We start from the raw sequence: 27,596 nt of genomic DNA on the forward strand, positions 1-27,596 counted from the left end.
ATGAATTTGGAGGAATAATTACGCTCATTTGCTTTATTCCCAAGAAACAGATTGAATTGTTGATACGACTCTCATGTTGTTGTGATGAATCTGGAGCCACTGTGCTCCAAGGAGGCTTAGCTTAGCATAAAAAAAAATTCAAACAGAGGTAAACAGCTGGCCTGGCCACAAAATCCACCTAAAAGCACCTCTGCTGCTGTTTGACGTTTTATCTTTTGTGTTTAATCCTTAAAAAACAGATTTGTTCACTGGTTATTGGAAAGTCGAAAGCCTAAAAATTCCTTCCGTTATTACAGTTTCTGGCGCCAATAAATGGTTTGATTTTAATGATATTTAAAAAAGTGGTTTTGGGGAGCAGAAGGTTCAGCCTTTTTATGAGCTGTCATCATACATCCCACTAGTTCCAACATATAACAAAAGACATGGACAATATGCCATCGAGAGTACGTCTGCTGCATGAACACACAGCACAGGTGATCGCTGGCTAGAAGCACATCATCTCCCTCCTCCCGCTGTGTTATCTCCTCACAGCTGCTCAGGATGATTTATGAAGACATCTCGTGCAGAAATCCGGTTGACTGTTCTCTTGTTTTTCCAGGTGAGAAAGGAACAAAGGGCGATAAAGGAGAACCTGGTGTAGGTGACAGAGGAGAGCAAGGCCCACCCGGCCCCATCGGTAATGCTACACTCTAGCTTCCTGTACTGGTTCTCAGCAGCGATCGAGTTTAGAGTCCATAATCACTCCTCTTCTCTGCTCCAGGTCCAGCCGGCATGCCTGGTTACGGCAAAGACGGAAGCCCGGGAGCCGCGGGAGCCCAGGGAGAGCCAGGAAACCCCGGCCCCCACGGCCAGCCCGGACCTCCAGGTCCTCCCGGCCAGTGCGACCCCTCCCAGTGTGCCTACTATGCCAGCCTGGCGCAGAGACCCCACACCAAAAACGTGAAGGGGTCTTAAAGAAGAAGAGACACACAGAGCCGGCAGTCCGGCTGTATTTATGAACTTGGTCGTGTCAGTCTGAATCAAGAACTTTTTCTTTTTCAAGCTAACCTCAGTACGGAGGGCTGAAGCAACAGGTGCTGCCGGTCAGATTCTTTGTTTTGTTTTTGTTACGAAGCTTGGGATGGATGGGGGTTGAGCAACGCAGGACTTTTTTTTTCCGGATCTATTGTGGGCTACAGAGGGCAGCTAAACAGTTTTTCTCCTTACTTGCATGCTCCTTGTAACATACAGATACCAAGGATGGTGCAACACCCAACCCCCCAACAGGAGTGAAGATTTGGCAGTCTGATATTCTATCATTTCATCAGTAATTATCTCAAACCTTCAGCCGGGCGTCTTCCTGCCTTCCTGCCTCACGCCGTTTTGCACCAGTTACAGCTGCACCACGTCAGTCACTAAATCCATCTCTGGCTCGGGATCTTCTACCAGTCAGATGGTGATTACTCAGTCAAGGGAATTATCCGTTATACTGTCATTGATGGGAAAAGTGGGGGCAGACAGTGCGAGGCAAACACCAGCAGGGGTTTTGTGTGGGAGGACAATTAATGAGTTTGTCTGGGGAGTGATGAATGTCTACATTTGTACACTTTTTTGCCTCCAAGCCGGTAGCAGTGTTATTATGTGGCCTTATTTTGGGCAGTATTGGCATCCTAGAACAGGCAGAAAAATAAAACAAGTTTTAGAGAAATCCACCCCTCAACAAATTGGCTTTATTTATTAAAATGAACAAGTCTGATATGTTTAGACGTGAAGGAAACCATTGTTGTTGAGTTTTTTTCGGGGGAATAAACTGGAGGCGGCAGAAACGTCCTCACTGTCACAACTCATAAATTAGCATCCCAGCAACAGGGGAGAGATTTGAAGGGTTTCATTTCAAAATCTATGCTTCTTTTTGTGTAAAACAATAGATATCAGATTTATTAGAAAAAGGAAATAATTTAAATTTGCACACAAATCTGCCCAAAATACTGTGCATGCCATGTTCTGATTTGTTCCAGACTCACCCAAAGGATTCCTCCCAAACCGGAGTTTAAAGGCAGCAGACGTCAAGACAGGAAAAAATGTCATCGCTGGAGTTGTACTTTCATGTTTAATGAAGTGGCTCTTGTCATTCTCTCTCTCGGAGCTATGCATAGACCTGAGTAGCAAACAGCTTTGAGGAGGTGGTATAATTGCAGCCTTTGTTCACCTTTCTTGAAAAGCTGCCTGTTTCACACTGCTTCCTCTAAATGTGCCACTTCCTCGGTGTTCGGTGAGGCTTATTAAGTGCCTGCGCTGTGGCAGCGACCGGGCAGCTCAGCCTTGCTCTGAAAACACATTGCTTTTCTTATTTGTCCCCTGAAACCTAAAATTGGGAGACCTGCTTTCCTGCATCTTGATGACCAAACCATTGTGGTAGCCATTTGAAAGATGCTTTGCCTTCACGTCCCTCATGGACCAATTATACTTCTCCCTAACCTCAGACTTCCTGGTCATCTAGAACCTGTTAAGTAGCCTCCACTAAAGGTGTCACATCCATCTTCCTTTCAGAAACATGAAGAAACACATCAGTGACCGCTGCAGGAAGTTTGAGTGCAAAATTTGTAGAAAGCAACATAAAAGTTTTTGTGAGCTTGCCAAACTGTACAATATGACTCACTATAATATGGCCAGTCGTACTTTTCATCCTTTGCTCAGGTTACTTAGTGGAAGGTCATTCATGAAGAATGTGAAGGTGCCACTCTGACACCGGTTAGTTTTTGCGGTGTTGGTTAAAGCGGACTGGAGTTTTCAGGCTGGCCAACGTTTCTCAGGCTGTTCTGGAGGCACACGTTATTTCACATGTTGAGTTAAAGCAACACGAGTCAGTGAAACAGACTCGTCCTAAATTTGATCCATTTCATTTGCATTTCCATGAATGTACAAACTGTTTTCATTCTGGTTTACTAATTACTAGTTGTATCCCAAAAAGTTGTTTGTTGTTGGGAATGAAAATTGTATTGAACATATCATTTGTCTTGGACATACCAGCAGTATTCATAATTGGCTCGTGCATATTTGTATATTGAATTTTTTAACATTTAATAGCTCGACTTGCAGATATCCACATTGGCATTCTTCCAGGACAAATAATGTCACCTTTACGGGTTTCTCATTTCAAATTCTCATTAAAATGCAGCTGCAGATATTCACAATTCACATTGCAGACATCTGCACCTGAATTATTTCCAGTTGTCAGATATCTACAATTTAATTCTGACTAGTTGAGATATCCTAAATGAACCAGTCAGAATGATCGAATAGACGTCAGACTGGAATTCTGTCCAAACAAAATGTAATTACAAATATCTTTAATTAAAGTTTTGACTGCGTGAAATTATACTGCAAATATCTGTAGTTAGATCACAGGCTCCTGCAAGTGAGGAAAAAGTTTTTTTTCAGCGTATTGTGAGACTGCATGTCGCGTAGTTTTACCACCAAGTCTGAGCCGTTGAAGTCTTGAATGAATGTTCTTCAAAAAACTTCAGCTCTTTGTATTTTGGGGCAATTTCTACCAATCTCATACGTCGCAACAGCAGCTGTTATGTCTGCATCCATCATGCACAACATTTCTGCCCAGTAATAACGACATTTAAGATATCTGCAGCTATTATTCCAACTAGTCCAAAGTGAACTGCAGGTATCTTTAACTGTCATTTTGACTGGTTAGTGTGACGTTGTAGATATCTAGAATTTAAAAAAGACGAGTAGTCAAAATTACATTACTGTTGATGTTAATTACTAGATGCTCACGTTCAGGTATTAAATGTTAAAACAGCTCAGTGTACAACAAAAGTAAATATTTGCAAGAAGATGATTAAGTCTTACAGATAAACAACACGAGGTCGGCCATCTTGCTTTGTTTCCCCAACTAAAAATAAAAAGCAGAAACATGCAGTTGATGTGGGGATGAAATAGTTCTGCAACAAATTGGTGAAAATGCAGGCCCACGACATCACTGGTTTAGAAAAAGTAGAATATCACTATCAGTGGTGGCCACAGCTTTACTTGGCCTCGTATGTTGATATTCACTTTAAAGCAAACCTTGTTACTGTTGAGTTCTTTGAAATTTTTAAAGAAAGTAGTCGTAAATGTGAACCTAAAATCAAATGAATTTGACCTACTATTCATTATTTCCTGGTCATGTTGAGGTTAATATACAAAACTCCATGTGTAGAACTGGCTGATCAGCTCGGCTAACTAACTGGCTTATAAAACTCCATCATGGCCGTATATATATATATATATTTGCTTTTACATCTTGACTTTCTGATGTTTCATTAGAGCGGTCGTTTCCTTTGAGGTTTAACTCATTAGATGTTCGTTGCCTTCAGAGCAGCTCTGAGCGGATGTTGGTTGGCTGCGGTACATGTCGGCTCCTTTCTTCAAAGCGACGCAGAGCAGCTTTAAACGCAGTCAAATGTAAATGTACAGTATGTTCAGAAACACGTTTAGTCCTAAACGACCTTTCTACCCTTTAGTACATCTCTTAGCTATTTCTCTATCAGCGGTTTACTATTGAAGAGTATTTTGTGGTTTTGTAAATGCTTGTTACAGTCACACCAGCAGACTTTGCGTTACAGGGTGGGACGCACACAGCTTCACGTTTGTAACGCGTAAAGGCCGGACTTTTAAGTTATACTGCTAAATTATTCATGATTTGAATAAATACAAATGTGTTTGAAAGTATTAAGTAAAATTTATTAACCCTTTTCCCATTTTTTTTAAATTTTTTTTCCTGATAAATTGGTGCTAAGATATTTTAAAATAGTAGCATATTGTAAGTATTGGAAAGACACCTGTACTGTACTGTATAATAAAGACTGGAACAGATTCATTTTATAATACAGGCTTTGCCTTTGTTTTTTGTTTTTTTTTGAACAGCCCCAGTTGAATTGAAAACTTTCCGAGTCGTTTTCCGTAAATGTACATCTCTTTAATGACATTTATTTCAAGCGTCTAAGAGCCTCGGGTTAGTTGTATCACTTACACATTTATGAGATAATACATTAGAGGTATTCTTTGCTCTTCTGACATCCATCATGTTTAATATCTGTAAGCTGAATATGGAAATCAAACACCAGTCTCTTGCTGAATCAGATTTTACGAGCCTTGAGCATGCTTTTACTTACAGCACGCAACTTAAAACCCATTGTCTCCGAGCCGTGATGAGATCTGTCAGATCCCAGGCATGTCCTTGGGATGGCTGCGTTCCTAACTCCTTTCCAGCAGCTTGCTTTAAAGGTCATATTTGATCTGTGAATGTATTTATGCTGTGCAGACAGAGGTGGGGATGATGTTGACTCTGCTTTGTAACCAGGCAACTGTGAAATGCCCTCCTGAATCAACATTATATCCATAACAACCAGGGGACTTTGTTTTCAACACAAAAGCATTTTACTGTAGAGAGGCGGTGGAATATCAGCCATCATTTGTTAAAACCCATTTGCTTAATTGTTCAACAGAACGCGGCTTGCAGCAGCTCTGAGACGGACTGTGTGCTTTCATACGGTACTGTACAACACGTCCAAAACATATCACTTTATTACAATGTCAGAGAAGGAACAATAATATGAAAACAAATCAGGAAAACAAATGTGTGATTGTAAATGAAAGAGCACATGGTTGGAGACGTCAGGTCAGCTTTTATGTTCATTATTTTTTTGGCAGCTCCTAACATAAAGTGATGACGGGTGGCACCTGGTTCTGCTTCACAGGGTTTTAAAATTAGCTAATAGAGGAGATTTTTTTTTCTTTTTTTTTTTTAAACTTTTGAGTGAGTTTACTCAATGAATAAAATGCATGCAAGGAAATCAGAGAGAGTTAGAATGTTTTACAACCTGGGTGGCTGAATGCAGTGGGGTCATAGTGGCTTATACTGAACGAGGCAGCTTGTGGGCCTGCAGGCCTGTCGTCACCCGGAAGAAGCTGCATCAGCGCGTGGCAGCCATCTTTGCACAATGGATAAGCTCTCTCTAAAATCACATACAAGTAAAAATGTCTTTACAGTAATCTACAATTGTGCTTCGTCTCTGTTTCCCTTTTCGTCTCTTCGATCCGTGGTTCAGATGGAGACTTCTGAAGATCGTCACGTCTGGACTTGTGAGAGGCCCTGAAACGTGGTCACTGGCAGGATGAGATCTGGAATGTGTCAATGAGCTGGGAGGTCTCATGGGTTTTTGTAGCTGGCGGATTTCTTCCCGCTGACCATATAGAGAGGTGGAAGTCTGCCTATACAGGTTGATGGATCACAAAGGCCAGGTGGTCCCGAGGGCCCCCTCGGACCAGCAGCTCCTGGAACACCAGGACTTCCACCCTCACCACGCGCTCCGTCTTTGCCGTCCTTGCCAATGCCAGGGGCGCCAGGTGCACCTGAGGTGGACATACAAACCGTTAAATATTATTCAGTCAAACTGAAATTAAAATACCGGTTCTGGTCATTATTTTTATGGACAGAATTTCTCAGCGCAGCCAGGGGGAGGAAGGGGTTCGGTTTAGGAACCACAGAATTTCATCTCTGCTGTTTGCAGATGATGTTGTTCTGTTGGCTTCATCAAATCAGGACCTTCAGTGTGCACTGGGACGGTTTGCAGCCGAGTGTGAGGATCAGCACCTCCAAATCCGAGGCCATGGTTCTCAACTGGAAAAAGGTGGCTTGCCCTCTCCAGGTCGGTGGAGAGTCCCTGCCTCAAGTGGAGGAGTTCAAGTATCTCGGAGTCTTGTTCACGAGTGAGGGGCGGATGGAGCGTGAGATTGACAGACGGATCGGTGCAGTATTGTGGTCGCTGTACCGGACCATTGTGGTGAAGAGAGAGCTGAGCAAGGCAGCAAAGCTCTCGATTTACCGGTCAATCTACGTCCCAGCTCTCACCTATGGTCATGAGATCTGGGTAACGACCGAAAGAACGAGATCGCGGATACAAGCGGCCGAAATGCGTTTCCTCCGCAGGGTGGCTGGGCGCTCCCTTAGAGATAGGGTGAGGAGCTCGGTCACGTAGGAGGAGCTCGGAGTAGAGCCGCTGCTCCTCCAAGGAGCCAGCTGAGGTGGCTCGGGCATCTTTTCCGGATGCCTCCTGGACGCGTCCCACCGGGAGGAGACCTCGGGGAAGACCCAGGACACAATGGAGGGACTATGTCTCCCAGTTGGCCTGGGAACGCCTAGGGGTCCCCCTGGAAGAGCTGGAGGAGGTGTGTGTGGATCGGGAAGTCTGGGCGGCTTTGCTAAGGCTGCTGCCTCCACGACCCGACTCCGGATAAGCAGGAGAAGATGGATGGATGGATGAAATTAAAATCCAGTTAAAGTAATGATCACATATATGTCTTGTCTGGATCTGCTGTGATTGGCCTGAACTATTGTTGAAGTGGATTCTAAAATCTACCAACATCAACATATTAAATTGACACATGACTTGTCTTCACCACATAATCGCCTTGTCTTTTCGTTTTTGGTCGCAAAGCTCAGTTTAACAAAAAAAAAAAAAAAAAAGATGGTTGTAGTGGAGACCAAAATGGTTTGAGTTAAAAGTTGCTGAAAACTTAGGAGGAGGAAAGAAGATGTGGGAGCACTTCAAATAATCACAAAGAAAAAGACGGTTTGTACTCTGTGCAGAATCGTAATGGCGTACCACAGCAGCAGCAAGAAGATTTATTCATTATTCATTTGTAGGGGAAACTTTAAAATGTCTTTTGTCCTTGCAGCTGCTAAATTTTGAAAGGAAAATCAATCACTTGTTGGCAGACTAATGTCTTTGCCGCAAATCAACCACAAATTTGGGACAAATCTGCTGCAGACATTTACATTTCATGAGTGCCAAGTCATTGAAGGGCTCTTAGTGGCTGTGAATGACTCAGCAAGAACTAAAATAATTATTAAAATTATGGGAACAAGACGAAACAAAAGTAACAAATCAGTGCAAACATTAACGAGCTAAGCTGTCCTCTAGAAACCAGGTAGCTTATCTTGAGTGCTTCCACTTTCTGAGTGGAACAAAAACTCACTGACACCTGTCCCCATAAACTGGAACAGATGTCAGTGGTACGAGTTCAAGCCTTCATGGGTTAATTACCGGGTCTTTTTTCAGCATCTGTAGGCTGTACAGGCCTGTGCCAGGAGGACACCCACAGGCCGACTGCACATCTTCACAGCCATGTTACTTAGTTTTTGAAAAATTGGGCAATAGCAAAGGGAGGAGAATTTCTATTTCAGGATGCCTGCTATTTAAAAAGGGATCCAGTAAATGTTTAGACATTTTGAAGGCCCATGGTTTCCTCTCAGCTGTGTTGTGCTCTAATTATGACAAGAATCCAGCCTTACCTGCTGCACCTGGTGCGCCTGGGCTTCCTTTGATTCCCACACCGTCCTCTCCCTTGTCTCCCTTGTCTCCCTTTGCACCGGCATCACCTGCAGAGCCACACATTAATACTGAGATGAAATGGAGAGGCATACTGTTTTCACACAACATAATGACTTCGCTCTGATTCAGCCTTGTTTAGTGCATCATTGATTGTATAATGTCATGCATGGGTGAATCCCTTCTCGCTGCGGAGCACTCTGCATAACTTCCCACAGCATTTGTTGTGGCGGTGTGAGGACAAAGACTCCCTGCCAGGGCTGACAGCCTTGTGTTTTCTAAAGGCCTCATTTAATTTCTGTCCACTATCACTGCTGCAGCTCTGGAAGCTCTCCAGGATAATAAAGGGAAAGCAAAAAGCCATCATACCCTCACAGCTTATCTATCCTGGTGTGACTGAAACACATACAGTATTTGCTTCCATTCAGCAGCTTTGGTTCTATTAGTTTGGCTGCAGTTCATTATTCACTAATAGATATCGGGTTTGAAATGTCACACTGACCTTTCTTGCCCGGCGCGCCTGGAAGTCCATAGAAGCCTGGATGGCCTTTAGGACCACTCGGCCCCGGAGCACCTGCTGCTCCTGCCGCTCCGGCTGGTCCAGGAGGTCCGGCGGGCCCGGCCGGTCCAGGGGTGCCAGGAGCCCCAATGGCTGCCGGCTTCTTCAGGAGCTCTTTCATAAACTCTGCTAATTGTTCTATTGAGAAAACAAATGAGCTCAACACACAATGTATCCTTGGTAACGGGTCTTATCATGCGTTAAATACAGGCAGGGACATGGGTGCCTCAAAATCAGATTAAAGTGAACAAACTGCACCTTCGACAACAGCTGAGCACATTTCCCGAAGTTTCTCATCGCTCACTTTTGGGCCCTGTGAATTCAAAACCATGATTGGTACAAGTCACTGAAGGAAGCATCTGGATGAACAGAACACACAAACTGAGTTAAAAATCAAAAAGGGAGGTTGGTGCCTGAGCTAAATGCTAATGTTGGTATGCTAACATGCTAGCATGATAATGCTACTATATAGTTGTTTAGCAGGTATATATCCACCATCTTATCTTAGGATTTAACATGCTAACATTTTCCACTTTGCACAAACATACAGCTGAGGCTGATGGGAATGTCATTAGGTTTGTACTTGGTTGACAACAGAAGTGGTGGAAGAATTAAAACCTGATGCTTGTGTGGAATCGCTAAAGTTATTACAATTTGAGACAACATTCAGGCCATTACACAAATCAAAGGGATACATCATCTGGGGAACATGAATGTTTTGTGGCAAATCATCAACCTGTTAAGATCAGACTGGACTTCAGTGTTACACCAAAAGGCCTACACTGCAATACCAGGAGCTACCAGTATGACATGGAGGCAAAGATGAGCTCCTCAAGGCTCCTGATGTTCCACTGAAGTGGATATGTTCTTCATACTGGTATCACTTACTGGTAGACCTCTGGGGCCTGGTGATCCAGGGAGGCCTGGTTCTCCCTCCAGACCTCGAGCTCCCATCGGACCAGCCAAACCCTCGTGTCCTGGCTGACCTGGTCTGCCATCGATTCCAGCAGCTCCTCTTTGGCCCTTTTCTCCAAGCTGATGGTAAAGACGTAAGTCAATAACACGGCGGTGTCACGGTTCATACTAACAGTAGGATGTTGTACATTTAAGGTAATACGGTTCTGTCCTTCTGTTGGGTTTTCTGTCTAATATATTAAGATGTATATTGAAATGTAAATGTTTTGTGTATATAAAATGAAGGTGTTGTCAAACAGTTTCTATGCAAAAAGGCAACAGTTTAGAGCAGACGGTAGTTTCTGAATACCTCTCCTTTGGCTCCTTGAATGCCAGGCGGGCCCTGAAACACAAACAAAGACGAGTTAAACTCATTTAAATACTGTTGCAGACGAGTGTGTTTAGTTGCTTTTATAAAAAAAATGTGAGAAATCAAGTACCTGATCTCCCTTGACCCCAGGATCTCCTGGCAACCCTGTGTCACCCTGTTTGATAAAAATAACACAGTGAATGAATAAATACTAGACTGTTGGAAAGACTGTGAGAAGCTGTTCACAGATTGGAGTTCTTACCAGGCTTCCTTTTGGTCCATCTGGTCCAATAGGTCCCTAAAGAAAACATGAGAAAAAATCCCATATTTACATAGACTAGACTAGATTCTCATCATAATCAGTGTTTCAGTGTAACATTGGTTAAAAAAACAAAAGGAAAGAAAAAGAGATCTTTCTCACCTGATCACCTTTGTGCCCAGTATGACCCTTCAGTCCTTTAGCACCAGTCTGACCTTTATCTCCTTTGTCGCCCTTGAAATACAACATTTATTTTACATTCACTGTATAAAATATTACATTCAACAACATGCATGTCCATTTACAGAAGCAGGTTTGAGGCGACTCAGGTAACCATATCAGATTCTTTTAACAGTCCTAACTTCTTTTAGGATCACTAATTTGACATATTTTACTGTTGTGCCATTCAGGACTGCTTTGTCAGTTTTCATGCTCAGGTTCTGCTTTAAATGATTTGTGCAGAGCTGTTGTCACCAAAACCTATCCCTGCATTAAACCTGTTAATCAGGTCATGCTACTGTGACAATGACCCAAACAGACAGTTTTCTGCATCACTGTGTCTGATTTTTAGCACTGAAACAGCGAGGGAACACTGCCACCCTATGGCCAAACTGGAAACTACAACACCTCCTCTTCATTTACATCCGTTTCACTGCTAAAGCTTTCTATTCACAATCTATATACTATACTTGAGCAAAAAAAACGATAAAAAACTAGGATTTACATTTTTTTATTTGTTTTTTAAATCATTTTTGACATTTTGAAACCAAAGCGAAGCGAAAGACAAAACGTTTCTGAGGTGGTGAATACTTGAAAAACGTGGTTTGTAATATAGTTTGACTCACTTGGATTCCTGCTGGACCTGCAGGCCCCACTGGCCCTTGTTTTCCTGTCTCACCCTGTAAATCGACAACATTACTTGAAGCATCCATAGCGGAGTACTTGAAATGTCTTTAATGACGTGTAACCAACTCTGATTTCACACAGAAACCAAAAGAAAAACTTGAAGACAGGAGTAAATATAAACTCACAGTGGCTCCTTTATCTCCTGGTTTTCCATCTTCCCCATCGTTTCCAGCTTCACCCTATATGGACAGACGGGTTTGGAAATACATCAGCCAGAACATGCAATAAACAAATCAACATATTTTGAGTGTGGCAGAAAGTTTAATGGCGGGAATCTCACAGTTTTTCCAGGAAGTCCAACTGGCCCGACCGCTCCCTCAGCACCGGTTTCACCCTAAATCCACAGCAGGGATGGCACTGCATTAGCCAGAAATATTCCTAATTCTCTCAGCTCAAACCTCAAAGTGGGACTTCTACTGAAGTTGTCAGCAGCAGTAACATTTTGGATACGCTACAAGGACACGGCTCATTAAAACGGGAGATGATTCCAATTACCTTTTCACCGGGGGGCCCAACTACTCCTTGCTTCCCTGGAAGGCCCTGGGAACAACAACATCTCATGAGAAAAAAATAACTGGAAATTATTGTGCCATTGCTTGTCAGTAAGAAAAAAAAACATTACCAGGAAAAAGATTCAATTTAGTCGGATCAGAAAATATATTCATATGTTTTAATTTGTGTGAGAAATGGTTCGCTCAGAAAAAAGTTCAAGGAGAGCAGTTAGAAACAGCCTGAACTTCACAGCAGAAGTACAACAGGGGACGGCGCACGGCTTATCTGAAGAAATAAGGAGATAAGGGAAGAAAAAACGCCGTCCTTCTTCTGCTGCGCTGCACCTGAAGTTTTGCTATTCGAGCCACATCTGTAGCCTTTCATCTCACAGTCCTACAGGCAGGTAGATGCGCCCTTGGCATGAGAGTCTCCTTCCTGCCGGTGACTTTAATGTTTGATTTTATCCAAACTGCTGTGCAGCTTCAGAGAGGAGCTCATCTTCTGTCATTTTTTTTTCTTGCTTTCACTTGATTTGCAGTGAGAACGTCACTCTCGAAAGTCAAATCCAGTGTAATTGAATTGTAGACGGTAACAGACAGTTGCTGATATAGAAAGAGAATAAATGGAAATAAAGTTGGACTTACTGGAATACCCACAATCCCTCTGACACCGCTAGCTCCAGGAGTACCAGGCTCTCCCTGTTGAGCAGATGCACAGTTTATGCACAAAGGTATAATGAACAAATAGGGTTACATCGATGTGTAGGAGCATCAGCTTTTGTTGAGCGATGGCTACTTTAGTCCTAAGTGGCAACAGCAGCACAATTGCTGAATGTCAACAAATGGACGAAGTAACGTCAGTCACACAGCAGACATGTGCCAGCATAGCTTAATATTGGTACGAGGCAGAGTTTGGTTGTAGCAGTGAATGTATTGAACTGAACAAGTACTTGTTTTATTGCTTAAGAATAAATCTTTTCATTTGTGATTGATAGAATGAGTTACAGGTCACGCCTGGCACGACAGATTTTAAAACGTGATTTGATCTTTGGCCATATTTGCTCTTATTTTTGTTAATTATCTGCATTAAAGTGACACTCAATCACTTTACATGCTGGGAGTTTATTACACTTTCAGGTTTTGCAGGTGTCGTCTCATACGGCCTGTTGGTGCCATTTTCTATTCAATGATTTATGCTCATATCCAGTTATTACTATTTGGATATATTTAGTATTTGCATATTACAGAAAATGTATGATTACAGTATAAGTGCATTACTATGTTTATAATTTGTACTTCGTTTAGTTTAAGGCTTAGAATTCCTAGAATGAACAGCCAATAGGAACAGACGCTGAGCAATGACATGCTGGAGCATCTATTGAATGTAACGCTGCTGTGTGTTTGTTATATGTGGAGATCTTCAGTAAAGACGGGACGAACACACTGTTTTCTACCGTCGTTCAAACTTAGACACGAGTAGACTCGTTCTTTCCGTCTGACTGAGTGGTTATTTGCTTGAAGACTTTGAAAACATTAAAAACAGACATTTAGCCAGTACACGGCCTCGTTCATCAAGGATGTCATTAGAGCAGAAGACTCTCCTGGATAGGATAACAAACCTGTGGGTTTTTGTTACATCCACCGGTTTTTCATTGTTTTAATGTAGTTTCTGAAAAATTTGTTTCCTCCATAAATTCTGGCACAACAAAGTCTATATCAGTCAGAGGCATGAGTCAGACTGGATGCAAAAGACTCATTAGGAGCATTTACCTGGGAAACATCTGGACACACTTACTTCCTTTACCTGCATTTCCACTTGAGGAACCAGGATAATAATAATAATAATTGATCAGATTTATATGGCGCTTTTCTAGACACTCAAAGACGCTTTACACTGTCAATTATTCATTCACACGCATTCATTCTGGTGGTGGTAGCTACGATTGTAGCCACAGCTGCCCTGGGGCAGACTGACAAAGGCGTGGCTGCCATTCTGCCCCTCCGACCACCACCTCAAACAATCCATTCATACGCATTCACACCAGGCAAGGTGGGTGAAGTGTCTTGCCTAAGGACACAGCGACCATGAAACAGGTTACAGGGCGGAATCGAACCGCCGACCTTCCGATCATCGACCGACTCGCTCTACCACAGCCGCACAGGATGTCATTTAGAAAGATAGTTCTCCCCAAAGAGTCAATGTTTAGGAGGTTTAGGGGTTCCTTCTGAGAAATCTCAGCAATTTATGGTCTGATTGGTTAAGAGTGGTCGTAGATAACATGCCTCCAAACAAGTTGTTTAGCTTGTAGTATGTTTATATATAATAATCAGGATGGGACATTTTGCAACTAATCCAGACTTTACTGCCAGTAGATCAGCTTGTTGGCTGCTTTGGGATGGATGCTGATGTTTTTAGTTACCTCAACAGCGTAATGGATGCTTTTTTCTGACAGACTGGCTTCTACCCTCAACTTTTTAATCCAAGAATGAGATATTTCCTCTCATGTTTTAAATCTTTTGCAGTGGTGATTTAACTAGGACGGTGTGTCACGTGACATTTTCCATTAAAACAATAACTGGGACTTTCACTTCTGGAACCAGGGATGGCCAATATCGCCTGTTCCACTTTTATTTCCACGATTGTATGAGGTGTATTGAGTGAGTTGTAGTTTACTATGATAGTCAAAACATCATGTACTCTGACTAGTAAAAAATAATACATAAATAAATCTTGGGTAATTCAATATTTAACTTTCCATATGTGGATTTCAAAAGTCACCTTTTCACCATTAGCTCCAGCAAGTCCATCCAAGCCGTCTGCACCAGGCTCTCCCTGTAACGTCACACCAACACAGTCAAACAGAGGCATGCTAAAGAAAGAATGCACCGTTAAAAAAAACTGTTCAGCATCATCAGGATACAGCAGACTTACAACTTCTCCTTGGTCTCCTTTAGGACCCTGCTCTCCTTGAGGTCCCACAGCTCCCTAATAAAGGCCCAAGCAATTTTTAATTTTTATTTCGTAATAGTTTCTCAAGTCAAATTTTGCAATGGATCCAAGAATCAAAAGGTGGCACTCACATCGTCGCCCTTTTCCCCTTGCAAACCCTGACGTCCACGGATTCCCTCCACGCCCTGTCGGACGATTCGATGTCAGTTACATCCTGCACTTGTTGATCTGAGAGCAAATGTCAGGAGAGCAGAGGACATAAAACTGATCAAACCAAGACTGCTTACCGGAGCTCCAGGGGGGCCAGTGGGTCCAGGGACGCCGTTGAAACCAGGAGGACCCTGCAAGCATAAAAGAGTGAGCTTTTATCCACAAATACAAAGTCACAAGCGTCTGTGTCGTCATTGCAAAACATACTCTGTCTCCCTTCTCTCCTGCAGCTCCAGGGAATCCGATGGGTCCTCTTTGTCCCTGAAATGACAGAACACACTTTGCTTTTTCACTACTCTAAAGACACATAAGTAATGTTCATACACAGTGAAGTGTTTCCCTACATCATCTCCCATGCGACCCGGTGGTCCCTGAGGACCGGCTTCTCCAGCATCTCCCTGTGGAAAAACACAAGGAACAAAGTAATTAAATTGTGAGAAGAGAGTTAATCATATTAAGCTCTTTGTAGGCTGCAATCAAATCATTTATGTGCAGGTTGTTCTTGGTATCAATATCTTTCCAGTCATATAACCTGTTACTGGAACTGCATAGTTTGCGGGAACAGAGCAACCAAGGTCCAGCATGTGTTAGATGTAAGGCACAAAGAAAGTTTTATTGATTTGTGTTTCCACTCTTTGCATACCTTATCTCCGGGCACGCCATCTTTTCCAGGCTCACCCGCCAAACCTTTGTGTCCCTGAAGGCAACAAACAGTTTCATATTACTGTCGTTACATTTGTACTGATTTTTAACAGGTTTTAACATGAGTTAATATATATACCTACGACAACTACACGAACAGAAAATACAAGAATATACCTCCACAAACCAGCCAGAAGCTTGGAGTTTGCAAAAAATTATTTATGCAAGAATTGTGTAGAAATAAAATAATAAATAAACACATAAATAAGACATAGTGTTAAACTACTGTGTTCCAAAGTTGTGCAAATACGTAAGTGTCTGTTAAAAACAATCTAACGGTTTCCAATTTGTCAGTTTATGTAGGAACATGCAGGACAGTCTGCTGCAGCATTATTCTTTTTTGCTTTTGTTTCAGCATAAAATGAAAGAGGGCCGTTCGTGTCCTGGTGGGGGCACTGGGATCTTTCTGCATGGAGTCTCCATGTTCTCCCCGTGCAGCGTGGGTTCTCTTCAGGTTCTCCGGCTTCCTCCCACACAGTCCAAAAACATGTTGAGGTTAATTGGTGATTGTAAATTGTCCGTAGGTGTGAATGTGAGTGTGCTTGGTTGTCTGTCTCTAAGTGTGGCCCTGTGATAGACTGGTTACCTGTCCAGGGTGAGGATTAAGTGTATAGATAATTAATGGATGGATGAAATAAAAGAATTGTTGGCAGAGAAAACTGTAACTGTGTCAAAAAGAAACATGATATTAGGTTAAACAGGAAAAATGAGGAGGAGTCGATGACCTCGTTCCACAATTTATGGATGTCATCACATGACCACAGCAATTAGATAAAGGTACCATGATGTAGTTTATATTTAGAACAGCTGCTTGAGCTGTTGGGCAACTTTCTATGGAATGAAAAAAAAAACACACACACACACAAAACACTGTCTTTGTATGGAAGCACATTTTGGAAAAATCCCATTGCAAAAGAACTAAAGATAACCCCTCGAAGAAGAATCTGAATAAAACCACTAAGCCCACCGATTTCTTGTGCACTTAAAAGTGTCTTTGTTGACACAGACATGTACATTTATAAAAGCCTTGCAGGCACTTGTTTTTTGCTTAAAATTTCATTCTAATAACAACGTGATGCTTAGCAGGTACAGTACGTTCATCATGTTAGTTTAGCATGCTACCGTTTTCTAATGAATCTTTAACACAAGGTAAAGCTCGGGGCAATGCAGGTATTTGGCCATAAACCAAAGTATCAGTCCAAATAAAACGTTGTTCTCATGATGGGACTATATGAAAAGTCAGAGGATCATTAAGGTATTACAGTTTATCCAGAGTGAGTCTGAATGTTTAAACCAAATTCCATGTCTGTCCATCCAGTAGCTGTAAAGTCACTTCACTTCGAACCAAAAAATGTCAAATCATGTAAAAAAAAAAATAAAAAATGCAGCCCAGTCCTACAAAAAAATGTGTAATAGCTATGCTGGTCCACAGTGTAAAACAACACATTATTTTCCCAAACAAGTCTATAAAATTGTGAAATACCTACCTACTAGGATCTTTTCCTGAACCTAACCAAGTAGTTGGCCTGCCCAAACTTAACCAAGTATTTTTGTAGTGTAAAAAAAGAGAAATGCCCCAAAACAATGGTCTGACACACTCCTGTCTCGTGGGAGAAAATATTGTGGTTTACACATTCTCTCTACCTTAAGACATGGAGCTTATTATGTGTGACGTAAAAGAAACCTGAAATTCAACTGACATTATAGCCTTTATTGTGAAACTAATGCGGTTTCATGTTGTGGACCAATGTAGCTGCTACATGTTTTGAGGAAGTCAGAAAATCACCTGTACTCATGAGATTTAATCTTCTAGGAACTATGAGTATGTTTTAGTCCATTAATTAGAAGTGAAAACTTTAAAAGTGAGGAGATCCCCGAGTCGTCCTCTGGGGAGCATAATGTCTGTCTGTGATTTAACAGTTGTTAACAGTTGTTGAGCTATTTTAGCTGTGATCCTTAGCTTGGCTTTAACCATTTTGCAGCAAACATGTTGTTTGACAGTGTGAACATTTTATCACGTTTAAATAGATTTAAACAGGAATCCAGTGACACACAGCATCAGGGAGCTGTTCAGAAAATGCTTTGATGTGTTGGCTAAAAAAAAAAAAAGCTGAAAAATTCATATGATCTATCTGATGATGTCCATGTTTGTTAGTATTTGTTGTCTAGGTTTCAGTCATGAATGCATTTCTGTCAGTCATCTGATCCTTGTGAAGGCCTCTGAATTTCTGATCTGCTTCAGCCACGACGTAGCTTCTTTGAATAGTTTCCAACCCTTGCAGAATCAAATTAAAGTGGAAATACAGTAAATTGAAATTTTTATTCCAGTCTCATGCTGATCTTAACGTTGGAAACCTTTCCCTTATCTGACAAGAAAACTAATTTAAACGATTTAGTCCGTCTTGGCTTTAAATTAGCCGAGTCACTGAACATCCTTCATTAACATTCCTCACCTTCATCCCTGGTAGCCCGGCCATTCCCTGAGGTCCAGCAGGGCAGGCAGCAGGGCACTGCAAACATACACACACAGGCACATACTCAACAAGGGGAGATGCTGCACAGCCTCTTTAGCTCGAGTGACTCATTCTGATCAGAAATTCACTGTCACCACTCCAATTGCCATGCATCCAGGAAACATTTGGCAGCATGTAAGACAGTAAAACACTCACAGCTTCCCCACTTCCCTCATTGCTGGCACCGGGAGGTCCCTAAAACACAGCAGAGTGACATCTAAAACAGCCGCGGGGGGGTTTAGATGTCCACATAAATCCACCACAGCACCAAGTTCCAAGTGTGAATGTGTGAAAAGAGACAGCAGCATGCAACATCGCCATGCACCCACGATTTCACATGGAAACCGGAGCTCAGGAAGTGTACACACAGAGAGGGCAAATGAGTGTGAAGGCTATTGAGGTTACACCTGTAAAGCAGATGGTCAATATACAGCATGAGGCTGATATTGGGCTTTAATTAAAAGACATGCAGATACTGATGATACAGTTTTAGGATGATGCAGTTAATTGCATACTGCTTAGTGCAGGTCTGCATAATGTTGGTTTGTGAGCGTGTTCTGCTGAGACGCCAAAACAGAAGTAATTGGAGTAATTTTGCATCCCAGCGTAACAACAAATGTAAAGCTTAAATGATGACATGTAATTTACTTTTTGGAAATTGTCCACTTGTAGCCCAGTGGGGCAATATTGATAATCAGAGGCAGTAATTCCAAATGTTGCATATATGCTCTCAAATATGAAAGAGTAAAAAGGCCTTGAAATGCAATGTATGCATGCGTGTTGTCTGTAGTGTACATATGAAATGATAAATTAGTAGATCAACAAAACACGTGTTAGTTCTGGTTCCTACCACAGGCCCTGGTGGACCAGGAGGACCAGGAAGCCCTGCGGCACCGGCCGTCCCTCTGGGTCCAGGTGGGCCCTGCAATTTTATCACAACTTTAATATCAAATGCATATCAGCAAATCAGAAACACATCATCAACAATACAAATCTATCAACTGTTGTTTTGAAATGTTAAACCAACAGCAGTCTCCCATGTTAAAGTTCAAGATTTGTTTAGTCCATCTATCCACCCTGACCTCCTCCTTACATGGATTTTAATGCACTAAAACCATCTCACTTCCCATGTTGCTCCTGTCAAAATTACCAGAACCATCACTGTTGTAATAAACAGCTTCTGCAAAATCCCCACAGGATCCTGGTTAGAGGAGTCTGGACTCTACATCAATTCACATCAAATGTTCTGACCTCAGGTCCGATGTTTCCTTCATCTCCTGGGATTCCTGGTTTCCCTGGAGGTCCCTGTCAGAGACACACACACACACACACACACCAGGTAATACAGCAGCACATCAAGCAATGCATAGGCACGTATGAATGATGTTTAAGGATAAAGCAAAACACAAAAACTGTGGAAAGCACATACAGCCGGTCCTTCACTTGCTGGGCCCTGTAAAAGCAAAGACAGAACAAGAAATTATCATCTACATGTTAGACAATTTCCAAACATGCTTGTAGCTTTGCTAAGATATTTTTCCACTTACAGGAGGACCTGCAGGTCCAGGAAAGCCAGGAAGTCCCTGCAATAAGAGCAAAGGAAGATCAATTACATTTTCTATGTTTCTATGTAAAAAATAAATAAATCATAATTCTTGTAACTGGATGATTCTGAAGGAAACTAAATGTTGACTCACTCTCTCTCCTACAGGCCCTCTGGGACCCATTGAACCAGGAGAGCCCTGCAGATAGCAAACACAGTCAAATCAACATGAAATCCTTCCTATCATCACACCGTCACACAATCAATCAGTCATACAGCAAACTCTGCACCTTTGTGACGAAGCATCTTTGTGTGTATTTATTTATTCATGAAGTTAATCCCAAAGACGCCTCTAAAAACCCGCTCACCATTTGGAATTTTGCAGTAATGTTTACATGTTTGGACAGAAATATGACCAAGTACAACACACATGGACAGCACTGACAGATGTTATAAATAGTGTGTGTCAGGTGATGTTCCCTACAGCAGGTCCTGGAAGTCCAGGCAGGCCTCTCTGTCCAGGAAGACCAATCTCCCCCTGCTCCCCTTTGCTGCCCTAGGAAACAGACACAACAACAATAAAACAGCTTATCTTCTTCCTGCATCTCCCCGCACTGTTGCTAAGATACACAGAGGCAAGAGCCAGTCAACGTTTAATCAATGAAAGGTGGGTTGCTCTCCATGTTTCTTAGATCAACCACAGCACCAGCTTGTGTAAGACTATGCAGACAATAACTGGGCCGGACCAGGAACCAGCGACCGTAAATGACAGAAGCATCAGTAAACTTGTTCCTTCAGTCAGTAACAGCTCTTATAAAACTTCAGATGGATTATTTATCAGTGCACATGCATTTTGTAGAGCTATTTGTGACCAAACTAGATTAGTATTACACCCAGTATACAGTACAGTAACGGGATTGGATGTACACAGAATGAACTGCGTTCCCATGTGGATAGGAATGTCTACAGTGCAGCCCCACTGGATGCAAACATATCATATTAATATTAAGAATATCATATTACTAATATTAGATTAACTATTATCAATAAAATGCATCAAAATACAAAAGTAAAACAGCTCACTAGGTAGTGAAAAGCGCATCTTCCTGTTAAACCACTGAGTTATTATTATTTTTGATGTCTGAGCGCGTATGTAGTATTTTAATATTGTACTTGTAGTGCTGCTGTTGTTGTTTTTTTAATAACAAAAAAAAAACTTTATCTAGTAAGTAACTAGTTACCACTACAGCTATATAATGAATACAATAGCTGTCACTTTATTGTAAATCAAAATATTTCTTTAAATTTGACAAAATATTGAAGGCATATGTGTTGCATCCGAGTGAATTTGAGGAATTAGAATCAGAACAAAATATAAAATCAAGATGGTATGTGGTATGTGGGTACGTAGTGTAATATTTTGTCAACCCATCCATCCACCCCGACCTCCTCCCTACATGGGCTTTGTTGGTGTATAATTACAACACCTGAATTTCTGCTTGCATCTGTTGTAATTATGACCATTATAAGATGAACAAAACACACATGTATGGGTCATAACAGGTTTCTAACTTGAACTACCCACAGGGTATCTACATACAGGAGGGCAGTTTGTTAATTCATACAAACACGACATGAAATGACATTAAAGAAAAATGAAAGCCCTAATGGGGAAAAAGAATTATATTTTCAATTTAACTGTAGTTTCTTTTGTACATAAGAACAGCACTGGAGTAAATGTAGATTCCATTTTCCACCACTGGGACGTATTTAAAAGATGGATCCTCTTCTCTTCTCTTATCCTGACCAAGACTAAACTTTTTTTTTTTTCCTGTGGACCAAACTGTGGAACTTATTTAGTGGGGTTTGTGCGGACTTGTTCAGTGGTGAAGGTTTGTTGTTCCCCGTAGGTAAATGGAGCAGTTATCGATGGAACCAGTTAATTAAAGATACACTTGTTGAGTTGTTTAGCTCACTACATAAAACAAATTCACATCAATATGTGCCCCGCGTTAAGATGCAAGTTCTGTGACTAAATGAAATGCTGTTAGTAGTAAGTTTATTGTACTAAATAGGTCAATGCTAAATTAATCAGTTGGACTTTAATAGTGCAATGAAGTGTTAAGCCAGCCTACGTATATGAGTTCTCTTCCTATATTGGATATATGCCACTTTGCCATTTTACAAAACATATGTCAGAAAGTGTTGACGGTTTGAGTTGACCGCATAGACTGTATAAAAGATGGACGTAGCTACCGTGACGTCACCCGTTGGTTTCTGCACTGAGAAAATGAAGCCAGGGTTTTGCTACTTCCTGGTTGACATCTTGGATTTTTGGAGCCAGTGAAGCAAAAATCGTGGGAGGGGGGCGGAGCCATAGGAGCAGCGATTGGTCAGACGGATTGAGAGGCGGACCCTCTCTGCCCGCCCACATTTACCGCCTTCTGCTCGCGTCGTCTGCATCGTCGCTGCCGACTGTCAATCAAGCCAGCCACGCCCCTTGCCCCGCAAAATGTTGACGATTTTTTAAACATTCAGTATTGATTTATTTTCAGATTGGCCACCTGATCTCTGGACTTGACCATGAAAACTAATAAGAAAAAAATCCTGAGCTGGAGGAATGCAGCATTTCATGATCTGTGATCACTTCTTTTCCAATTCAAGTCTATGGGAGCCAGAGCTTTGTGGAGCCAGCAGCTAGTGGACGTAGTGATATTGCAGGTTTTTGACACTTCCGGGTTGGCTTCATTTTTCAGGGTCAGTTGCTACGTCCATCTTTTATACAGTCTATGGTTGACCGTAGTGACCCAGCTATATGACTCACACACAAATGACAACATAATATTTGTGTGCAGATGAAAGGGTTGGCTAGACAAGCCAGATGTTGCCTGCCACTAGTCAGTCCTCATTGTGTGCCACCTCACTGTAACTTGACAGATAATTCATTCACATCCCACAGATAATGAGACGTAATAAATCAGGATGAGCTTTGTCTTGCACTCAGCAGGTTTTTACTGTTAGTCTGCTGTCACTGAACAGAGAAACTGGAGTGATGGATGGATGTATAAGTATAGATGGTATATAAAAGACAGATGTACCATCACATCAGTCATCGGTTTTTGGACTACTGCTTTGAAGCTTTGACTTTGTAATTTGGCCACTGCCTCTTAGTTTAGTGAATAAAGAGTAAGGATGGCGTGCACATCAATACGTCAGCTGCATGTCAATAAAAGCTGCCCTGAAACATGGCCTGTGTTATGATTTTACTCCAAATGGGATCATGACTCACGAAAAGATCATCTTTATGTATTCCAAAAAGTTTGAGGAACATGTTTTACTGAGATAACAGATCAAGAGAGAAGCAGAGTTGTTTTCTCATTGATTTCTATACAATCAGACTTCTTTTTGCGACTAGTGGAGTCGCCCCCTGCTGGCTGTGAGAAAGAATGCAGGTTAATTTCTAGACTGGCTTCACTTTTCAGACCCAGAGACTATGTCCACCTTTTAAATGCAGTCTATGAGTATAGATCATAAACATCTGTTATGAGTTCTGTGAGCCTATAAGTCTTAATCAGGTATCAGGTGTCAAGAGGGAGTTGAGTTGTTTTGTTACATAAAGCTTTCATTGTGGTTCTGGTTGTTTTATAGTGTTGGAATATCATAAGGCAGCCTCTACGGGTAATGTTTTCTTAATTAATTCAGAATATTACAGGAATTCTTCGCCGGGGACCCACAGCAGAGGTACTGTCAGGGTTGGCCGACAAAGAAGAGTCATCACTGGAAAGATAGTCCACGATGCAGAGTCGCATTGTGTTAGACAGATCTGGTTTGAAACTGCGTAACGGCTTGAACAAACACATGAAGTGAATCATTTCCCTGAGGAGTCGTGACAAGCAAACAAACGCACAAAGAAGACGAAGAATACATCAACAGCCTGCAGGTACATTTTCAGCAAACTATTTTGCATTTGATACTTACAGGAGAGCCTGGACTGCCAGGAGACCCTGGAAGACCCTGGAGAGACAAATTAAAGCAGTTAAAGAAAAAGAAAACAGAAACATACCAGCTCTATGTTAACAGAAAGTAAAGAGGTGGATTTGTAGATTTGTTCAAAGCAAATGGCTGATGTGATGGTGGAGGTGCTTACATCTCTTCCATCTCGACCATTTTCTCCCTGGGGCCCTCGGGGGCCCTCTGGACCAGGGGCACCTGGGGGGCCTTGGACTGATTTGTCAGGCTGAGAAGAGGAGACAAACAGTCAACAAATGGGAGAAGCACCAAAGACGTCATGACAAATTACACCTTCAAGAATTGAAGAAGCACGTTGATTAATCAGCTAAAAAAAAAATAAAAAAATCATCTCGTTATAACAGCACAGACAATTAGACAAATGCTGGGAACTAATGAATTAAGTGAATTCAAACTCTCAGTTTTAATACTTATAAAGAATCAGCAATGATGTCTTAACTTCTTACAATGTCCTCTTAAAGCCCAAAGTGAGCCTCTTTTTCAGATATTTCCGGTATTTTCACCGTACAGTAAGTCTGTGCCAGCTAAAATTAAGTTTGCACGGCACATGTGGACGAGCGTAGAAGTGTAGAAATGGTCTACCTGCTAAAAACAAGCAAACCAACAAACTCACCACCGTAAATTAGACGTAGGATAAAGCAATGAGGCAATTAGGCAGCACTGAAAAAGATTATTGGCTTAAAAAATCACAAAGCAAACAGAAAGGTAGGAGTAGAAAAATAAATACCTCAGCATTGGCATACATCTGAAGAAGCAAGAGAAATCGGATAAGGGGAGAGTTAGTGAAAGTAGTCACACCACCCTCACCAAAAGTGTCAGCAGAAGCGCACCTGTTCACAATCATAGAAGTGAGTAATACCATGCTGTCATTTAAATGCCCCATACACGGTACCCACACCTCCCCCCGTGTTAGCCTGAAATCTAATAGAGTGCATCAGGCCAGGAAATGTGTCAATCTACAGGGGGCACAGTCATTTACATTTTCATACATGTGATTGAATAAAAAAAAAAAAAAAAAACTGTGGCTAAGGCTGCAGACCTCACAGAGAACGAGACAGCAGAGTGGCATTTTCATTGCAGGCTACAAGCATTTCTCAGAGGCAGACTTCTCATTAATTGTATTACAGCCGCACAGAAGTGAAAGATAATATTTAATCATAAATGTCATAAACTCTACACGGGCCTTGTTCATTGTGTTTGTGTGTGTGTGTGTGTGTGTAATTCTTCATTTCAGGATAATAAATTGTCCTATAAACTTGGCTGAAAAACAGAATATCTCACCCAATTTGCATTAGTACATGAGAAATATCTGAAGATTATGGATGATTAAGTGGCCACTCGTGTTTCCAACTACTGAGTGTTCAAGCTTTGTACAACTGGACAGTTGTTGACAGGCACACAACGGAGCGAATCTGTCCTTTCTACTGATTTGTACATTTGGGAATGTAATTGTACAAAACAAGTAGGATCACTGGTAAAGTTCTCCTTCACGGACGTCCAACGTTCAAAAATTAGGTGCAGCAGTCTTTCAGTGTCACCGATTCCATGTGCAATATTTTTTCATTTATCGATTCATTTTCTACTGCTTCTTCTATCATGCACCTCTCAGATTGCTGCATTTCTCCAGTAGTACCAGCGCTGGTGGTATCTTCAGATGTCTTGTGTTTTTGTCTTTGCATGCTGACTTGCTGTCTTCTGTGGAACAATAAAGATCTCACCTGAATGTCACTGCTAAAAGTGACAGAAAATATCTGTTCACCTATCCAGGGACTTTCATTCTGCTTAGTGCCAAATTGGTTTTACAAGACTCTGACTTTTCCAGAGGCATAAAGGTACAGCTCAGTTGTTGGCACAAAATATATCAAAAGTCAAAACTTCCATCAGGAAATTATTTAGCAAATGCTAGATTTGGTGCATTCGGACAGAAACCCGACTGAAATTTGAAGATGGCAAACCTGCTGCAAAAGCATAAAAATGCAAATTCGCTGTGAATTTGTGCATCCATGTAATTTCAATGTTGATTGAGCATAAAACTCTGTGCTTGGCCAGAGGTTTTATGGATCTATTTTATAAACGCAACCAGATGAAAAGCAAAAAGAGATGGAATGAAGAAAAATAACGCAAGGAACAGTTGACTTGTGTGTGGCAAGCAAGCTCGCAGCGAGCAAGGCGAACTTGCAGGCCATCTGAACATGCCTCATTTAAAAATGCTATTTCTGACAATTAGCTTNAACTTGCAGGCCATCTGAACATGCCTCATTTAAAAATGCTATTTCTGACAATTAGCTTTTCTAGCTATTTCTAGCAATTATTTTTTTTCTCTGTTTAAAGAACAGAAGCTCTGTATAAGATTCAAAAAGGGAAGTCAGAAGCTAACTTTAAAGGCTTTTGCTTCTGTTGCTGGCGATAGCGAGCGAAGGTCCACACTGAGCTGGTTGAACTTTTTCCAACCTAAAGTTGGATATAGTCACCTGTAGTCTGTTTTATTACTGGTGCTGACCTTCCATAATCCATAATACTTACACGGTGCTTTTTAAGACACTCAAAGATGCTTTACAAAGTCCATAATCACAAATACAGTGAGGTGAGTAAATAAGTCAATTAGATTTATAGTATTTTTCCTACAGGGTTGCCAGCTTGCTGCACATTTAAGCAACATGGGTGGAGAAAAAACATTTCTAATGCAGCAGCTGTGTGTTACTGTCAGCTGATCATCACCTGGCACCAGGTAGTAGAACCAGGACACCTATCACAGGTAGGGCACGACTGTCAAGCAAATTAGAAATGAACTTTTAAATCATTGAAAAAAGAATAAAAAAATAAAACCTGTTGTTTGCTAACTGCCAAATAAACAAACAAACAAACAAACTTTAAAGAAGAAACCAAACACTTTGGTCATCAACAAGCAAGAAATAAAAAAATGTTATCGGGAACTGTTTTCAAGTTCTAATTATTCTTTCATACTGATCAGTTAAGTGAGTTATATGTTGTCCACATGAAAACCTATTTGGAAAAAAGGTGATTTCATCTCCCAGGATTTATATATATATATATATTTTAAAAAATAAATTTGGTTTTAAGTCAAAAAAGTTTTGGGGAATGCAGGATTCTTTTTTTCTGAATTTTACTGTTTCCATTGACTTTTTCTGAAGCAATACTTTAAAACAGGCATCGTTAACCTGTCAGTGTCCATGATTGAGAATTTTATGTCATTATCTACCAGATTTTGTGCAGGCAAAGTCAGCGCATTAATGTTACGGATTAGAAGTAACCATTCACAGCCATGTTGTTGCTGGTAGGTGTCGTGCAGTAGCTCGCTCAGCTGTTTGTTGTTTTTATGATGTTGATGTCATCTGGCGTGTTTTATTCTTCTGTGCTGAATTTAAACGTCGCCACAAAAGTGTGGCACCGCCCGCACTTTGCAGGTTGGGTTTCTGATGTGATCACACTTCCTGTGTTGTTAAAACTTGTCAGTTAGCTGACTGGACTTTGTGTTTTGGCTCCATGCACTGACGTCTAACACTTGCTTTCAATGAGATCATATCTGCTCCAACAGCTCTGCCTCCAAGAAATGTTTGTAGCACCACAGCTACTACTTTCTGCTTGACTAACAAAATGAAATAAAATCAAAATAAATCTTTAATTCATCCAATATGAACTGCAACCTCTGGATGCAGCAACACTGAAGCTGCTCGACAGAGTGTTTGTTACAGTTCTGCAGCTCCGTCTCAGCAGTTCTGCTGCTCGCCTTCAGCATGCTAGAAGCTCCATCAACCTGAATAAAACCACAAACCGCATCAC

General features: G+C 41.4%; 2 protein-coding genes across 2 annotated transcripts in view; one reads left to right on the forward strand and one right to left on the reverse strand.

The window, feature by feature from the left end:
• LOC103367682 (collagen alpha-1(XXII) chain-like) overlaps positions 1-4,865 on the forward strand; it is a 5,965-nt gene extending 1,100 nt beyond the window's left edge. The window contains exons 2-4 of the mRNA XM_008295794.1: positions 599-676; positions 761-4,170; positions 4,210-4,865. Of these exons, the coding sequence (XP_008294016.1) occupies positions 599-676; positions 761-954 (272 nt within the window). The 3' untranslated portion in view covers positions 955-4,170; positions 4,210-4,865. The remainder of the gene's footprint in view (positions 1-598; positions 677-760; positions 4,171-4,209) is intronic.
• Positions 4,866-6,187: 1,322 nt separating this feature from the next.
• LOC103367683 (collagen alpha-3(IX) chain-like) overlaps positions 6,188-27,596 on the reverse strand; it is a 37,633-nt gene continuing 16,224 nt past the window's right edge. The window contains exons 7-38 of the mRNA XM_008295795.1: positions 24,523-24,540; positions 23,914-24,003; positions 23,745-23,780; positions 20,251-20,322; positions 19,921-19,965; positions 19,771-19,806; positions 19,653-19,676; positions 19,475-19,528; positions 19,074-19,145; positions 18,380-18,418; positions 18,164-18,220; positions 15,652-15,705; positions 15,353-15,406; positions 15,216-15,269; positions 15,086-15,139; positions 14,930-14,983; positions 14,781-14,834; positions 14,628-14,681; positions 12,494-12,547; positions 11,853-11,897; positions 11,638-11,691; positions 11,483-11,536; positions 11,297-11,350; positions 10,614-10,685; positions 10,455-10,490; positions 10,323-10,367; positions 10,193-10,225; positions 9,817-9,963; positions 9,187-9,241; positions 8,872-9,066; positions 8,333-8,419; positions 6,188-6,390 (exon numbers count right to left, since the gene is read on the reverse strand). Coding sequence (XP_008294017.1) covers positions 6,188-6,390; positions 8,333-8,419; positions 8,872-9,066; positions 9,187-9,241; positions 9,817-9,963; positions 10,193-10,225; positions 10,323-10,367; positions 10,455-10,490; positions 10,614-10,685; positions 11,297-11,350; positions 11,483-11,536; positions 11,638-11,691; positions 11,853-11,897; positions 12,494-12,547; positions 14,628-14,681; positions 14,781-14,834; positions 14,930-14,983; positions 15,086-15,139; positions 15,216-15,269; positions 15,353-15,406; positions 15,652-15,705; positions 18,164-18,220; positions 18,380-18,418; positions 19,074-19,145; positions 19,475-19,528; positions 19,653-19,676; positions 19,771-19,806; positions 19,921-19,965; positions 20,251-20,322; positions 23,745-23,780; positions 23,914-24,003; positions 24,523-24,540 — 2,055 coding nt within the window. The remainder of the gene's footprint in view (positions 6,391-8,332; positions 8,420-8,871; positions 9,067-9,186; positions 9,242-9,816; positions 9,964-10,192; positions 10,226-10,322; positions 10,368-10,454; positions 10,491-10,613; positions 10,686-11,296; positions 11,351-11,482; positions 11,537-11,637; positions 11,692-11,852; positions 11,898-12,493; positions 12,548-14,627; positions 14,682-14,780; positions 14,835-14,929; positions 14,984-15,085; positions 15,140-15,215; positions 15,270-15,352; positions 15,407-15,651; positions 15,706-18,163; positions 18,221-18,379; positions 18,419-19,073; positions 19,146-19,474; positions 19,529-19,652; positions 19,677-19,770; positions 19,807-19,920; positions 19,966-20,250; positions 20,323-23,744; positions 23,781-23,913; positions 24,004-24,522; positions 24,541-27,596) is intronic.

The sequence above is a fragment of the Stegastes partitus genome, unplaced genomic scaffold (genome assembly GCF_000690725.1).
Source record: "Stegastes partitus isolate 25-593 unplaced genomic scaffold, Stegastes_partitus-1.0.2 Scaffold1077, whole genome shotgun sequence".
Classification (NCBI taxonomy): domain Eukaryota; kingdom Metazoa; phylum Chordata; class Actinopteri; family Pomacentridae; genus Stegastes; species Stegastes partitus.